The 17,983-nt window shown below is 39.0% G+C and overlaps 1 protein-coding gene across 1 annotated transcript in view; it reads right to left on the bottom strand.

Annotated features, from left to right (window-relative positions):
- Positions 1-241: 241 nt before the first annotated feature.
- Positions 242-17,983, bottom strand: part of pdlim5a (PDZ and LIM domain 5a) — a 62,640-nt gene continuing 44,898 nt past the window's right edge. The window contains exons 10-15 of the mRNA XM_080499489.1: positions 9,583-9,665; positions 6,693-6,894; positions 4,795-4,975; positions 3,962-4,082; positions 2,624-2,739; positions 242-1,759 (exon numbers count right to left, since the gene is read on the bottom strand). Coding sequence (XP_080355615.1) covers positions 1,670-1,759; positions 2,624-2,739; positions 3,962-4,082; positions 4,795-4,975; positions 6,693-6,894; positions 9,583-9,665 — 793 coding nt within the window. The 3' untranslated portion in view covers positions 242-1,669. The remainder of the gene's footprint in view (positions 1,760-2,623; positions 2,740-3,961; positions 4,083-4,794; positions 4,976-6,692; positions 6,895-9,582; positions 9,666-17,983) is intronic.

Genomic DNA, 17,983 nt, shown 5'->3' with positions numbered 1-17,983 from the left:
TTATTTCCTTGGCGTCAGTCACGTTGTGTCACTGCAGCAGGCTTCTATTTCTCTCTCTGTCTGTGTGGACTTTGTCTTGCAGTGCAGACGTGTTGAAATCTCCATTTCACAGTTCTTATGTTGGAATCTCGAGCCCCACCGTGTTACATCTGAAGCCCAAATATAGTGTGTTCACAACATTAAGACTGATTCAGACTGACCGACAGCAGGCAAAGAATCACAGAATGTTTCTCTTGGGGGTGAATGATTATGTAATTTATTGAACAGCAGTAATAGTTTCAATGGTTCTAATGGTCAATTCAAAGGTGAAATTGACCTACCATTGTTCACAACTGTACACCATGTTGCCTTATTTCTCATCCAATGAAAAGTAAAAATCATCCAATTCGCACAGTGGAAATATAAAAAAACAAACAAACATCCAATCGCTTCACCTGAAACCATGAACCTACTTATCTGGAGTCTTTATTTTCAGATCAGATATGTCTCCCTCTCTACACAAAATAAAATACACAGCTCATTTTACATATGTTTTTTCCACAAGCAAAAAGAGCTATATATTTATAAAAAGCAAACACAGAGCTGATTTTATTGCAAATGCATTTCTCTTAAATCATGCTTGAGGTAAAATAAATAAAAACAGAAAAAACAGACGTAGGAATCATGAAACTGGATGGCACCGAGTGTATAGAATGTATTCTCGTCTCTGCTATGCACAGGTCCACACAGCAGGCAGAAATATACAAATAGACATATAAATCAGGCATTATATTATCTTCATTTCTGTTTTAAGTGTTTTACTCAGAAATCACAATATTAAACTTAGCCTTGTGTCTCGAATATTTTTGATAAATTCAATCACTTTTAAAACAAAACAGAATTATACAAAAAACAACACTTGCATTAAAAATTGTGTTAAAAAAAAAAAAAAAAAGAACCAAATAAAGAAGCTGTTTTCAGCATCATTGTGGGCACACAGCCCATCCTTCAAAGCAACAAAGACAAGCAAATTCAGGAAAAATGTTAATGCACTGCTAATATCATAGTTGCTAGTTTTTAAGATTGTTTAGTTGAAAATAGATAGCAAAACACAAAGGAATTTTTTTTTTAAAAACAATAGTTGACTTGAGTAATGCTTTAAAATGGCATTGAACTCTTAATAGTTAATTCAACACAGCAAAAAGTAATTCTTACTTCTATGAGGTATAAATGAAAGCTTATAAAATAATAAATGATGACATCCTTGTCCTGCATTTAATTCATAGGGCATAGGAAAGCATTTGTATTTCCACATAAATCTGGAATATTTCTATAGATGCGTGATTAAATAAGATGAAACAGATCATGTGCTTTATAGTAGCAGACATAGCTTTATTTCTGCTAATACAGAAATTAGCAGAAAATGCACTGTTTATGACTGCAAGTGTTTAACTTTAAGTTGCAACGGCACAAGTATAGTGACATTCTCGTAGGTTAGATTGACATGTTTCTGCATAGATTGAAAACCAGTCCCCTTAAGCTGCCATTCTTATTGCTTCTGCCAGTTTAAGGAACCACCACCCTGCAGTAGATCATACTGCTGGAGTGGTACGGTCACATGATCGGACTATGATTTCAGTAAGAGGCTTTCCCAACACACCTGAAGGGACATGTCAGAGTCATCCACCCTTCATATCTTAAATGTGTGAGCATGTTTCTTGCAGAGAGGTTTGTCCTTCTTGGAGAAGAACGTCTGGCCCTCCAGTGTTGTACAGCACACCTGGAAAAGGCAGACAAACATGTAAGCATGCACATATGAAGCAAAACTATAAAGCATAGTAATACACATCAGTAGATGTGGTCACATGGACTTTAAGTGATCAGATTAAAGACCAAACCAGCTAAAATTGCATCATATTAACAGGCGTCCCCAATTCCGTGCCTCAAAGTCCGGTGTCCTGCATGTTTTAGGTTTCTCCAAGTTGCAACACACCTGAATGCAATACGGGCCTCGTTACTTGGCTTGTTTACAAGCTTGACAATGACGAATGATGAAGCTGGGAGAGAGCGAAAACCTGCAGGACACCGGACCCGGAGGGCCGGAATTGGGGATGTGGCAAATGTCACAGTGCAAAGCATTATGGGATTGTACCATACACTGAATTGGATGACATTCTTGGTGCATATAAACCTGCATGCATATCTCATATACCTGAATACTGAATATAATGATCAAAATGATGTTTGGGTCTTGACTGAGAGATGTTGTACACTCATGCTTTTGTACAAAAAAATGAATTCATAATTAAATTCACAAATCACACCCTGCTATTTGAAAATCCCAAGTAACAGAAGGTTTTCTTTCACACCATCAAAGCTTCAACTCTTGAATGTACGTCACACAAACTGATTGCACAAAAACAAAGACATCCCACTTTGTGGGTTCAGGTTGCATTACAATTCTATCTATCTATCTATCTATCTATCTGTCTATCTATCTATCTATCTATCCATCAATGAAATAAAAATGATGAAGAAACCTATTTAAACCATTTTTAGCACATAATAGCAAACAATTAGATATGCTCCAAGCTGTGTACTGTTTCCATGTTTGGTGTGTATTCTATTTTGCAGCTTTACTTACAGCACAAACGAAGCAGGTGTCATGCCAAGTGTAACCAAGGGCTTCCAGAAACTTGTCTCCAGCCTCGATGGGGAACTCACAGCCATGGCAGCCAGTCCCGAACAAACTGTAAAAATCTTTTCATAGCAAAGAAACATGGCACCCATTAGGACAATAACAAATCGGGAGTTGTGACCAAAATTGAGACCAAATAAAAAAAATATATAATATAATTATAAATGAAAATATAAACACCAGTGAAGCAGCAAATGCACCTTGCGTGATTGGGAATGAAGACAGTACTGAAAACATTTTAACACTGTACTTGAAATAAAATGTGTGCACATTGACTTGCAACAAACAGTCTTTTTGTGTCTTTCCATCCACACTGTTGTGTGACCGTGTTTTTCATTCTTGCCTGAATAGTATTCAGTCGTCCTGGTCAGCATGGCGCATCCAATCAGTACACTGTACTGTAGATTAATCTGGTTCCCACACAAAAACCCACACTTGTTTTTTTGTCTCGAGCACTTGAATGTACTTTCACAGGCCCACAGTTAGTGGGCTAGTGTGTCCTACATTAGACAAATGCTGACACACAACTTGTAACCTACACTAGTCCTAATGCTGCTTTCAAGGGTTGTTCAGAGTGGAGTGTGTCTCACAATCCATTTCAGGCCAGTGCTCCTGAAAAATACAGTTGTTGGCAATTGGGCACCTACTTACAGACTGAATTGATTACAATTAATCCATTCATATCTTAGCTACAGTCAATTAGAGCTGAACTGAAACTGGGTGAGAGGCACAGTTTGCAAGTCAGTTACATTTACCGGTACTCTCGATTTAACATTTGGTCTTGTGTTTGTAATAAACAGTACCGCTATTATATTGTTTTGATCACTGTTTTTTTTTTTTTTTTTGCAGCTTGGTATTAGTTATAACTCCCTCACTTCATGGTGAGAATAATATCTTTTTAGCGTGAGCTTCAATACCTTTCTGGACAGTGTCTAGTGATTACTACAGTTTCCCCAACAGATTAATGTGTGACTTTACAATCGCCAGTAGGTGTGAATGTGAGTGCATGTTATGGTCTCTTTCACAGTCCTGTGAGGAACTGGAACCTGGCCAGGGTGTTCCCTGCTCTTTACCCATACACAGAAGGAATCAGCTCCAGACTCAACACAAACTCCACGGTTGGAATAACCATTACAGAGGATGGATGGATGGGTTTCAGCTGGACTTTACCACAGTTAAAATTCTGTGTTAAATTACTGAAAACAAGTTGCACGGGTGGTTTATTAAACCTACAGTAGTACCTCACAGGCAGTGGAAGTATAAGACACACCAAACTGGACTGACCTTGCTCACAGTATGGTTCTCCGTCTTCCATGTGGAAAGTGTTGTTTCTGATTGGCTGCTGACAGTAAGCGCACAGGAAGCAGTAGACATGCCACGTCTGTTTGAGGGCGTTTATCACCTCCTATGAGGAAATACAAATTAGAAGTATTATACAGTTATGTATATTCTTCTGTGATGGTCCTGTGTGTTTTAGTGAATTTAGGGAATGACTGAGGATGCAAAAGGCAGTTTATGAACAGATGCAGCCATATTACTTTCTCTCAAGAAATTCATTAACGACATCCCTCTTCGTCACCTCGGGAATAACCAGTTCACCCAACAGTCTCACGTCTCAATTAAACATGACCTTTTCCCCTTGCGGAGCCGCATGACCCAGCTTAAAACAGACATACTGATTTTTTTTTCCCACCCTGAAACTGTGAGAACGAGACAGGACAGGGAATCAATGAAAAGTTGGTGGGCTGGAGTAAAATGAAGGATTAGGAGAGAGGGAGTGAGAAAACAGGTTAATAAGAAGCCGTAAGCTGGTTGAAGATGTGTGAGAAATGGAGGGTTGAAAGGGATTGAAAATAAAGAGGTTAGAACACGTGAGGGATGAACGTCAGAGCTGCTGTGAGGGCAGAGATTTCAGCTCTCTGACACACACTGAGTTCAAGCAGCACCTGCAGCCTCCAGGCCTCTAAGCCTAATTCTCCTAACACCCATACGTATGATACATTCCTGAGCCACCACAGACATTCTTTTAAATCTACAACTTTCCTTCACTGGTCCTCTTAATTAATAATTGTATTTTTTTTATTAAGATAGAACAGACAGTGACTCTTTGATCTGACCCCCAGTATCTTGCTCTGGCAGCGGCTGCATGTTGGAGCAAAGAAGTCTTCATAACAGTGCTCGCAGTAGACACATCCACGTTCCTCCACAAAGCCGATGTCTGCCAAGGATATACGGCAGTGAGCGCAGTTAAATTCATCCTTATGCCATGACTTCCCCATTGCTACCAGGAATGGTCCTCTAGACAAAAAAATAGAAGAATCAAGCAGATACAACATTATCAATCAGGCAATCACATTATGTCTAAAAGAAGAGAGGGAAGTGGAACAAAAAACAAAATGATAAATAGATATTTCTTAATGACACTTATTCATTTTCATGTAAATTCTGCATGACTTATTCAAGACTTGTCACTCAAACAGAATCACTCTAATAAGTAATGTCATTTAAATTCTGATTCTCTTTATTATTTAGATCTAATTTATCTATAACATATAACAGTTATTCATTCAATATTTATTTACACAGCACTTTTCATATAACATAAAATAATATACCACAATGTGCTTTGCAGTCCTACATCTCGTCCTCTCTGATGATTAAGTGATGTGGGAAAACAATGGATACTAAATTACTCCACACAATAGCTGCCGTTTATCTGCGCTTACTGTGATAGTGCTGCCCGAGCCAGTAACCATTACTGTAACCATGTGAGCAACCCTATCCTCACTGATATGTAACGCTAGGTGACATAAACGGGGAGCTAAGGCTCGGGTCAGGCCACTCAACTACCGAGACGAGTTTGTGGTGAGAAATAATAATTGTGTGCTTGGAGTCAAACCAAATTTACATGAACTTGTTAAGACAAATATGATATATGGTGGCGGTTATGGAAAAATCCTACTTGTACTGTCTCCTTCTCATGCATTCAAAGGCTACATGAAACCTTAAAAATATAGCGCTGTTCATTCGTCTTTAAAGGAAGACAAACAACACAACACTATTAAGAAGATAAAAAATACAACACAGGAATAAAAAGATGCATTTGAAGGTGAAAGTGTAGGAAAGCTGTGCTTACATATCAGATTCTCATTTCAAAATCTTAAAGATGATCTTTAAGCCTGACCCAATGGAACATTCGAAAAATGGCGCATTCACATTGTTTATTGTATCAAGCTAATTTTGTGTGCAACGTATTTGAACATTTTAATCAACAGTAGGTGCAACATCATCTCCTGAAACTGCCTCACTCAGTGCAATTGCAAATTAATTACTTCAAATGCCAAGCAGGGTGCTGAATTATTAAGGAGAGAGCACGTTTCCTTTCTCATTCTTAATCTGTTGGAGGATAAGTTCATGTGTGTTCAGCCAAGTTGAGGAGATCAGCTCTCTTTTAATTATCTTTGTGCCTGCAGAGCAAAGCCATATTCACTGAATGTCATGAATGCAAAACGCCGTGGTTAGCTCTATTGCTCTTTGTGGCGATGAATTTTTCATGCTGAAGGTTGATTTCACCGGAATTGGGCACATTTCTTCAAGTCAGTGGTCCCTTGAAGAGGTAACTTGTGCATTTTGTTTACTTAACCTTAGGATATTTTGATAATGTGCGTGTTGATATGTTGCTGTGATACATTACCTGAGCACCGTGTAGGCTGGTCTTATGACTGATTCACTCAGTAAGTTTAGCTGAGGTCAAATGTTATTTTGGCTGCAAATGCTCCCATGAGGGGGATACAATTTTCCATGCAAATTTTGGCCTCACACCTGTCCCTTCAAAACGTATTAACCAATAAAGGACAATGAGAAGTGTGCGTGTGTGCCTGCGTGTTTTTAAGGGTTAACTGCGGTCACTGGCTGAAGAGAGATGAAGTCATTACAGACGGACCACACAGACACTAGAGTTTATTTCTGAGCATTCGTTTGACCCCTGACATTTGCCTCAGCATTACTGCCTCACCTGATGACCATGTTGCAGTGGCCACACATGGGCGTCCGAGTGCCAGCGGGGAAATGTTCTGCCATTTGGACAATGGTGTCCTCATCCTTTGGATGTGGCTGAGGGGCAGGTCTGGCCGGGACAGGACCCCGCAGGACACTAGTGCTCCCGTTACCCTTCACACCGAACGATGGGGTGATCAATCCAGACTGTGGAACATAACCTGCAGGTGTGGAAGTCACATGAAAGGCTGCATGTGTTAGAAAAGAGAGACAAATGGATGTAAGCCATAAAATGAGTTCACTTACAAGGTAACAAATGGTTTGCATGCATGTGCCTGTCTGTGTTTTCTTCCCAGGTTTGTAAGTTATGTGACCTTGACCCTTTTCGACTATACACCCGGCAGGTGTCATTGTGGCGCACACAGCTGGCTGACTACTGTTGTCACAGCCACGAATTCACCACATCAATCTTCAGCAACACACTGAATATTTCATCTTTCAACACATTCCTGGGGTGTGCGTGCAGACACACAAATGACCCAAACACACAGCTACACACAGACCACCAACACATCCTCTCAGCTGAAATGCAGACACCTGGCTTGGCATGCAGCCTGTCATTGATCTACAGAAAACAAATTGAAATGTTTTTGTGTGCATGTCAGAGGCCAACTAAATGGTACATTTGGCCCGAGGCTTTTCTTTTATTTCATAGTAAAATTTTGACATTAAATGCCTTGCTGCTAAACTTTGACCTAAACTTTACTTTGAAGTATAGCTGAAGAAAATAGTCACTTTCAATAAAACAGTTTGGAATAGGCCATAAAGTGGACCATACATGTGATCAACAGGACAACTGTAGGCAACCAAGAAGGGATGACCCTCTCCTGAAAATTAAAAGGTTTGCAATATCACATATGAAATCAGTAATGATCATTCTAAGTGATTCCTAATAGCCATCAAAACTTCAGACTTCAGAGTCAAATGTTTGAGTTCATGAGGAAGTCATTTAAATAAATAAAAACAGATAGCTACATTTGACCCTAGTGTATTTTAAGAAATGTAGGTTCGATTCTCTGTGCATATGCTCAGGCTGAAGTTATTCAGTGAATCAGAGCAAAATTAGATATGACTGCATTATTGTGTCTTTGTGTAAACAAATTTAATTAAGTCTAGCTGCATTACTTTGCAAGGAACATTAACAACCTAATTAAACGCCTGGTTTCTTTAACTGCCGCTTAAGCTTCAAATTAGGTCAGTAGCTCCTGGGCTGCCTTATCACCAACCATATATTTTAATGATCTTGAGTCCCTCTGTAAGAAGCTACATTCAGAAGGAAAGCACATTTGTCTGAAATGTAAAAAAGTAGAAGCCAAGGTGCAAAAACATTAGAGGACAATCTATTAACCATCGGTATATATAACCTGAACAATGCAAAGGACAGACATTCCCTGCCACAGCTGGTAAGGCTGAGAATAAATGGTGTGTGGGTATTATACAGCAGCTCTGTGCCTTGCGTTAAAAACTCCATTCATAACTCCCGACAGGTTCCCTTCAATAAATATTATCTTTCAGACAGAGTTGAACTGCTGCACGTGTGACTGAGCGAGGCGCCACAGGCACAACTGAGCCTTCTCGCTGGCTTAATGGCCTTCCACAGAGGAAAAACATGAGAAAAAGAAAAGAAAGTCTGCAATGACCTATTTCACAACATATGTCAAGCTTCATCCATGGAAAATAAGCCTCTTTCCCCCTGCTAACTGGCTGAAACAACATTTAATCCAACAGCTGTAAATCAATTTAACACTATGCCAGGATGGAGAACCACCCGAAAAAAACTTTATGCAAGTAAAAATAATCACTTTTGTTTTGGTAATGGCATGGGGTGGGGGGTGGGGGGGTGGGATGTAATAAACAATCAAAACAGATATTAAAAAGAGATGTAGCTTGATTCCTAAAAGGCTGATTATTTTTAGGACTTTATTTTGGGAAGTCTATATTTGGTTTTGTGGGCACACCTGTGACTTATCCTGGAAAAACAACTAAAGCAACTTTGTCTGAATATACTCTGGTAGTTAATTTGGTGGACAAACACCCATTCATGGTCACAATGCATGCAGGCACAAATATTTCTTTTTTTTGCTTAGAAAAATATTTAACACACGGGTAACATACATATTCCATGCTAACCTGAAATGATGTGCGTCATGCATGTTGCAAAATTGTATTGTGCAAAAACTAACAAGCAATGATTTTGAAACAAATACTGTTCCAAATTCCTAATTTGTCCCCATTGTGGAAGTATGTTATACTCCTAGCATCTTATGGAATAAAACTGTGACTGAAAGTTAATCAGCAGAAGGCAGAAATGTTCCAAATAATGTGAAAATTTGCTACTTTACAATGACTGGCATGGAATTGCGATGAAGGAACAACAAGGGTGAGTTAACAAAATCATTATTTTTAAGTACTTCCTTTTACCGCTCTAATCCAACTGAGATCAATCTGGCATTTATGTGGATTTAGTTTGATGCTCCTTACCTTCATATATAAGTGCCATAGAAGAGGGTTTAACAAAAAACAGCAACAGAAGTTGTTAATTGCCTAGTCCTGTTTCTGCTTTCTATGTAGAATTTTTTTTTGTGCTGTGACTGACAAATAAGAGAAAGTGACTTATACCTTTATTAATGCATTAGTAATCTAACTCCTCTTTATGCCTGTGCACAAAAATAAAACAAAAAAACATGTTGACGATTGATTTGGAGATTAAAAGATTTTCAACCATGCACAGGACTCTGTGATCAGATTTTTAATTTGCCAAATTAAATTTGCACACGCCCAAACACAACTGCTCCATGAGCTTCAGTAAACAAGCCTTGGATTGCTAAAATATGTCTTGCATTGTTTACCATGAGCTGCTGCTGGTCCTTTGATCATAGTCTTGACAACTGCAGATGCATGGCTGTTGACTTCAGCCTCTTCACTCTCCTCACTGCACAGGGAGACAGAGTGGGAAAATGTTTTACTTTAAACACTTCATATGTGTACATCAAATAAAATGTATCCATCCTGCTGAAATCATAATGGGCCATACAACACAAATGTGGCTTTTTCTGTTAGTGTGTACTGTACAGTATGCATTAGTTTCTCGCAGAAATACTTTTGATAGTTAATTTTACTTAAAGCCCAGTTAAAAATCAAGAGCAAATTCGACTCTGTAGTTCCTTCCAAAATACAATTGTACAGATTGCAGACCACCTACATGCTAACAGAGCCGAGACAGTATAGTACCAACCAAAACACACATTATAGTTTCAGTCAAAACAGTACAGTGTTTATAGTGTGCTTCCTCCATGTGAGAGCAATGTGCCATGTCCATGGCAGAACAGAGTCCAGGCCACAAGCTTGTTGATGGATAAGAGACAAGTTGGTTTGCATAACATTAATAATACAGCACACCCATCCAAAACTGATGCCAGATTAATAATTTAAATGATTCAGATGAGAGTAGTTGAATACAGCAGAATGAAATGTGTGTGTGTGTGTGTGTGTGTGTGTGTGTGTGTGTGTGTGTGTGTGTGTGTGTGTGTGTGTGTGTGTGTGTGTGTGTGTGTGTGTGTGTGTGTGTGTGTGTGTGTGTGTGTGGGGTGAAGTTAGATAGAGTCCTTTCCAGATTGCCTGTAGACTGATGTCAGACTGACAATTTTAATGATTGAGGGTCAGCAAAGTTCCACCACAGAGTGCAGAATGCAAACCAATTCATTTTCCTCTGTTCAGCGAATAAATGTAACAGTTTTAAAATTAGTTGTCTATGTTATTTATTTTAATAAACAGTCTAAATACACAACATGTGGGCTTTAGATGACACACTGAGGTCACAGACACACAAATGGACCTCTGAGGCAACATTGGTAGCAGATTCTCATGAACCACCAAGAAATTAAACTGATTTTCACAGCTGAGCCATAGCATAAGAGATTTAACTGACTCTGCAGTAACATTTAGCAATGATCACATCAAATTATGACAGAACACTAATTCAAATGACGAAATAGACAAAATGACTGCATGGTATCTGGGGGGGGGGGGGGGGGGGGGGGGGGGGTTCTCAGCTTATTACTCAAAACAGATAAACTGTGCCAAATGAAAAACCATGGCAGTTTTGTTTCTTTATATTTGGTGATTGCTGTGAGGCACAGAGTGACACATTTAGTCTATGAAAAGACATAAACACATGATATCAGTAATAATGTTTTGAGGACTTGCCCAAGGTTTTATAGAACATGAACAAAAATACCACATATTTGCCAAGGGCACAGTATTCCCTCTAAAGGTCACGCTGTCTCTCATAGGTTGAAATGCTTCTTGTAAGGAAAACATGTCTCTGACCCAAGACTCCCTCACAATGCAACATCTCAGCTGAGAACGTCATTCACATATTGACCCACTAAAACTTAGATCTATTTCTAGGATTATGCCCATAAAATGACATTTCCTTTTATTGTCATAATCTGTGGACTCATTTGTTGTATATTTGGTGTGTGTGTTGCACAAAGTGTTAAAATCCAGAATGTGGCAAAGGGCATGATGATATGATGCACAAATTTGGCATTTGGTTATTCATTCGATTCGTGGACTACTTGTCTTTAGAGTAATTAAAATTGGCTCATACAAACAATTAGTCTGGCTTCTTCTGTTTCATTTGATGGTCAACATGATTATTGTTTTACAGTATTTGTGTTTGTAGCAGAGTTCTCTATCTGTCCCACATTGTGTGGCCTTGCTTTAAAGTTTTGTTATGGCACATTTCTATCAGGGAGGTCTGACAAGTCACAAGATGTTATTATACATATATTATTCATAACAGACTGGAACATTGGTGGATACAAATCTCATTTCACATGACTTTCATTGCCCACATACATAAAGTTAAAGAAAAATCTAGGGGACTACATACATTTTGAGAAATGAATGATATTTATCTTACTTTTTCTGTGGTAACATTTTGGTTTGAACCTATTCTAGGTTCCCCTTTCGCATTCCTGTCTCTCATTCAGCTATTGACTTAAACAAGGGCAAAATGTCAAGTGCATGTGCCCCCAAGGTCTGAAACTCTCCACTGCCTTTTTTTAAAAAGGTGTGAAATGAATCACCTCTCAATCGCTTTTATGTGTGCGTATGGTCATGAGTGCCGGCTGAGTTGCTTGGGTGGGCCCATGATCTCTCCCCCCAGACATATTACAGCCATAATAACACATGATTGCAATCGATGCCAACAGTTGGATCACTGCTGTCTTCCTCATGTGCCGCGCTGTTAGCAGACTCCTGGGAGAGAAGTGTTATGGCAACTGCAGTCATAGTTACTTTGATTTGTGTCTGTATGTTGTTTTTTGTGTGTGAGGGAGAAAGAGAGTGACAGGAAAGAACAAACGGAATGATGGAGTCAGAGTGGTTTAATAGAAGAGATAAATAGACACAGTGGGCTTCACCTTAGGTGATATTCTGTTTCAATAACACACAACATACACACCTGATTTGAACAGATGGGACATCCATAACATTAAATGTTCCCTGCAGAGTAGAGGCTCACTTGGCTTACCAAAAAGACGTACTTGAGAAGTAATTGCTTTAGCGTGAATGAAGGAGTGCTCAACGGTGTAAGTGAGGAATATATGAGGTGTGGAATATGTGAGAGGAAAGGAGGTAGGGCTTAAGTTTACCTAAAGACATAGACAGCATTGACAGGAGAAGGGAAAAGAAGGCCACCCTCTTCTGTGGCAGACTGATGCCAAGACACTCTTCGGTGTGAAAGGAAAAATATCACGAGAATAAGAAAAAGAAAAGAAGCAGAGAAACGTAACAAACACAAGATGACAGAAATAACATATTACACTGTCAAAAAATGACAAGCTGTTACATTTACATGCACATGCATACTGTGACATTGTCACAGTTTAATAGATATTGATTGTTCATGACACACATTATAGTTTTATAAGTTGTACATGCAAAAACTATACAGTAAATTAGTATTTTGTTTTTGATTTATTCCCATCGTCTGTTTTTCGTACGGTGTCTGATGTGAGATTATTTCTGCTTATACTTTTAATGAGTTCCAAATAAATTGTTAAAACCATCAGTTTACACACTGATGAACAATAGAGCCCCAAGCTCCAATGCAATGACAGAGATTGTGATAAATACACCCGGTGGACTGTCCTGTTCACATTGATTCCAGCTAATCGGCCTAAACCTGGAACAGTCATAATCTAAGTACCCTCTAAAGGAAGGGCCTGTCAGCCTGCAGAGCATCTCTCTTCATTCTCATTATCCGCTTATCATTTTGTATATCATTCGTCTGCATGGAGAAGCGTCTTGAATCTACAGGCAGAGACAAAACAGAGTCCAATGTGGACAGTGGGTAGACTATCACCTAACTTTCCGTTTGATTGCGATTTCTCATTTTTATATCTATATTTATATAACAATTTCCTTGTACTTAGCTGGAGTTTGTGATATTCAAACGAGCTCATTCGATGTGGCTGCAAAGTGATGAAGTGGTAAGCGCCACTTGGAGGACGTTCTGTGTGGAGTTTGCATGTTCTCCTTGTGGAGAACTACAGGTGCATTTGAGGTACATCTATCACTCTATAAAGCTGTGATGTGAATGCTTTTGATGGTCTGTCTCTGTGATGGACTGACCATCACATGAAAACAAAATGTTTTCAAACAAAATTATTTCATGTGATTTATTTGTATTTTTATGGCCCAACTGATTGGATAAAGTAACAAAGATTGATGATACATTGGTGGAAGTAAGGATGAAACTGAATTGACGAGTCAAGTTTAATTGTCCAAAAACCAATTCACCCATAGCTGAACAGCAAAATATGCCTTGTATAATTACAAATGTGTGAAAGTCAATGTCTTTGTCTTCATCTTGTATTGTTATTATGTTGAAAATTAGCCATATACTGTCCAGGCAACTATTGACACAAATGGTGTGTTTTTAAAGAATACAAAAGGGAGAGCATAATACAGAAAGGGTCTCTGGACATGGAACTGTGGCAAATAATTTATGTTCTTTAATCAGGATCCAATTTTGTGAACATACAATATTTTTCTTTCTGATAAATTTGATCAGGCTACACCGTCTTATCTGTTTAGGCAGCTCTGATCCCAGTGACCACAAAAAAAGGAATTCAGTACCATTTCTGTTGATTAACCAAATTTCTCTTTGGGTGGAAACAGAAATACCATCATTAGCTCATCAAGAAGAGTGGTCCGGAAGAGAATTAGGGAGGAAAGGCCTCTTCTCAATCATGCTATTAGGCTGTTAAACTCTGTGACATTAAAGATTACCTTGTCATCTATCCAAATTAACGTGACCAACCACCTAACAACATTCATTCACATTAGCTATGGTAATTGGCTAACAACAGGTGAAAAACACCGCAGGAAATAAGATGTTCCCCAGTCCTTCATTCATTACAACCAATTACAGCTCAGCTCATTAATATTCTCCACCAATCAGGCCAATTACACCTGAACTTGATTGGATTCTGTGAGACTGTAATTGGTTTTATGGAGAGCTCTGCTGTTTGTCTCTGACTCACAGTAGCCACTTTCATGGCTGACTATCTGGGCTTAATCTAAAAGAAAGCAAACGATTCTGCAATACACAAAAATTAATAGTGCATTGTCATATTTTGTGTGCTACCGCTTTTGTTTTGTATTCTGCTCATTTTTGGAAAATTACTGCACTGCAACCTTGAACTCTACACACAATATTACTACCAGTGGCTTTTATCGGCTTGCAGTTATTTCTGTTTGTCTTATCCAAGGTCTATCTTCTACCTGATAATGATGTTTTCTTTTCTGGGATGAAACAATAATGAAGAAATATAAAGTCTATTTTAAGTCTTGACAAGTTGACAAATGTAAAGTAACCCCTTGTGCACTGTAGTGCCAACAAGAACTTGCATTATGCATCTCATAAATGTGTTGGTTTCGTTCGAACATTGAACAAATGGTCTATTAACATAGCTGACTGCTGTCCAGCTCTCTCCACCCCACAGCAGATGGTCTATAATTTAGCACTGCGGTATTCTTTGGATTCAGTTCAGTCTTCACACACTATACCATCCATCCATGTGTGCTTTCACACATGTCAGGCAGTGACAAAGATATCCAGACACACACACACACACACACACACACACACACACACACACACACACACACACACACACACACACACACACACACACACACACACACACACACACAATCTTGGTTTTAACTGTGCGCAGTTGTGTCCACTAACCAATGTCTGATCTCTGTGAGCTGCTGCCAAGTTGTTTCACAGTGACCACAGAATGTCATAGCTGGTATAAACTGTCGCCACACAGACATATGGAGCGTGTCTTTTGGAGGCTGGCATGGAGGGAATAAACATGACTTTCTCACTGGCATGTTCAATGGACCTTGTTTATACTCAAAGATAAGTACATTTCTAAATATGATTTTGCACGATCCTCAATAGTCTCGTGAAATTACCATATTTTTTGAGATTGCTGAATCACTCATTTTGGTTTTATGTTGACACTCATTATTTTGATCTGTGCAATTAGTTTCTGCACCAGATGGCATAGTGGTGTAGTGCTTAGTGCTCTCACGACATGGCACGAAAATCCTACGTCCAAGTCTTGTTTGGGCTTTTCTGTGTTGAGTTTCCATATTCTCCCTGTGTGTGGGTTTTGTCCATGTACTCTGGATTTCTCTCAGAAAAACAAAACAAACAAATAATTAAATATTTAAATGAATAAACCAGTAAGATGATTGGATGGATGCCAAAGTGGCATTTATGATGCATTTTGTTATTGGTTGCACTACCCAGTGACTCTCTAACTTGTTTCAAATGTTTGTCTGACTCTGCCCTCGCGTCTTCCTCTGTGCTCCATCACCCTTGATTGTGTCAGATAACTCTCCACTTCCCATCCATCGTCTAGACCACTTTATCTGTAGGATCATGGGGTGTTTCTGCCAATCTCAGAAAACAATGGATGAAGGTAGGGTACACCCTAGACAGGTCATCAATTCATGACATTGTAAACAAAGACAAGAAAAAATACATTCACACCTATAGGCAATTTTAGAACCACAAATCAACCTCAAATGTGTGTTTTTGGACTGTGTGAGGAATCACAGTATTGTGTGTGTGTGTGTGTGTACCAGCTATTGCCTCGTGTTGTTGCTATTCTTGTCAAGGCATAGTTTGTCTAGATCTTGTTTTGCCAATTTCCTGGCCACGTCTGGGATTCATCTTTCTTATACCTATTTGATGGATACCTTTCTGTGTACTTAAACCCTGCCTGTACCCAATTGTGATTTAAATTGCCAAAGCCTCATCCAACTGAGTCGTGCGTATGGCCCACCCACCTTCTTGCCATGTCAATATATATCAATATCTTATTGCGCTTTCATAACAATGCTCCATTCCATCTTGTCTTAATATAGAAGCATAATTTGGTGTACTTTTTTACTAGACAGTTTGCTGATGATGGTAATTATTGGGAAACTGCATGCATGACTCAATGTTAAACAAGCTATAACTAATGATTAATAGTGATGCTTCCTTATTTTGCAAAGACAATGATAATACATTTCTTTATGGGGAGCAGACCTGGACAAATATAAATTGAAAAATGTTTTAGATTCAAATTACTGCTTATAGTAGACGTTTGAAGTTTTTAGCCTCAGATAAAGTTAAATATTTCTGAAGGTCATTTTTGCCATTGAGGTAAAAGAAAGGTTTGTCGAGATCTGCTCTGTCTACCTTTTGCTCTTTGGCAAGTGCAGCTCACTGACACGCTGCTGCTGCTTCTTCTTCTTCAAGCGTTGCAACGAAGTTTGAGTGACTGGAGAGATGAGTAGGGCATCAAGTAAGGACTGAGAGGCAGCCTTTTCCAGACTGCTTTGATGCCTCGCTCTGATCCGGTCAGGAAGAAAAGGCACAAAATGAAGAGGAGATCATCTTCTAAAGGACTCAATATCAAAAGCTTTCTTTTGAGGTTAATGTTATCACTCCCCCCCCCTTGTGTCAGTAGCTTGGCTGCCAAAAAACTGAGGCAAACTTATAACTTGACAACTTTCAATCTGCACATGCACACAAACAGATGCACACAGAGTAATACAATCTTCAAGATCGTGATCCGAGTTGCGATCATTTCAATTCTATGATTTTGTTCATGATTCAGACCCATTTTTGCTATCAAGTTGCATTCATGCAGAATGCGTATTGTGAGCCTGAGGCTTTCCAGGACCTCTGGGGCACTGGAATTTGTTTGTATGTGATTGTTTGACAGTGAAGCACATCAAAATGCACACAAGGTGTTACACTTCATTTACCTTGTTGTTACTGGACTGGAGCACATATTGCCAGTGTGCTGTGCAACGTGCCCGGGGGCATAAGGAGGTAGGGGAGCAGGGCAGGGGGCTGATTTGGGAAGGAAGTCTAGAGGATTTGAGAGTAGCTCCCTGCTGTTTACAAAAGCACACACAGTACGTAAACTCATATACGGTAAAGTCAGCAGCAGAACACGATGGAGACCCACAATGGATAACATGAAATGTAAACCATGTAAAAGAGGCCAATATTGTTATATCAAGAGTCAAGTTAAAACGAATATATTTGCTAAATAATAAATTAGTTGAAAAAAAAACCTCAACACGACATTGTACCTGAAAGGTTTGGTAGTGAGAGCTTGACGCTGCAATGACATATTTGATAGATGATTAACCTGGACGGAGGAACTGGGAGGACAAGCAGGAAAGAAAATGCAAAGAAAAGAAAAGAAAATTGCAGCAAATGAAAAGTTTACTTCACGTAAATAAATATGTAGTGTTTTTGCAGCACCTGTGTTGCGATGAAACATCAAACTGAGTTTGATGTGTCTTTGGACATTCTGAAGCGGGGTTGTTTAATTCATGGACGTAACCATCAGGCTCAGTCACACGCTTCATGGGCTCTTTCTTTTCTGAGTGAGTGGTTCCCTCTAGTGGTGATAATGGAGAACTGCTAGACCAGAGCATAAATAATACATCGGGAAATAATCTGTTAGATGACAGTGAAAGTTTCATAATGTTGCTTATTTAAAACTTGCAATTAGCTTTAAAGGTTTAGGAAGATCCCTACCTGTGATCACCTGACAAGAAAATGCCCGCTGTTTGTACAGGTAAAATGTTACAAATAGATAAAGAAGCTGCTGGACTCTTGGTATCAACAAGACTTGAGCCAACAAAAGGTGA

This window comes from Blennius ocellaris (genome assembly GCF_963422515.1).
Source record: "Blennius ocellaris genome assembly, chromosome: 7".
Classification (NCBI taxonomy): Eukaryota; Metazoa; Chordata; class Actinopteri; order Blenniiformes; family Blenniidae; genus Blennius; species Blennius ocellaris.
The sequence above is the reverse complement of the archived record's forward strand: the minus strand, read 5'-3'. Positions and strand labels throughout refer to the sequence as shown.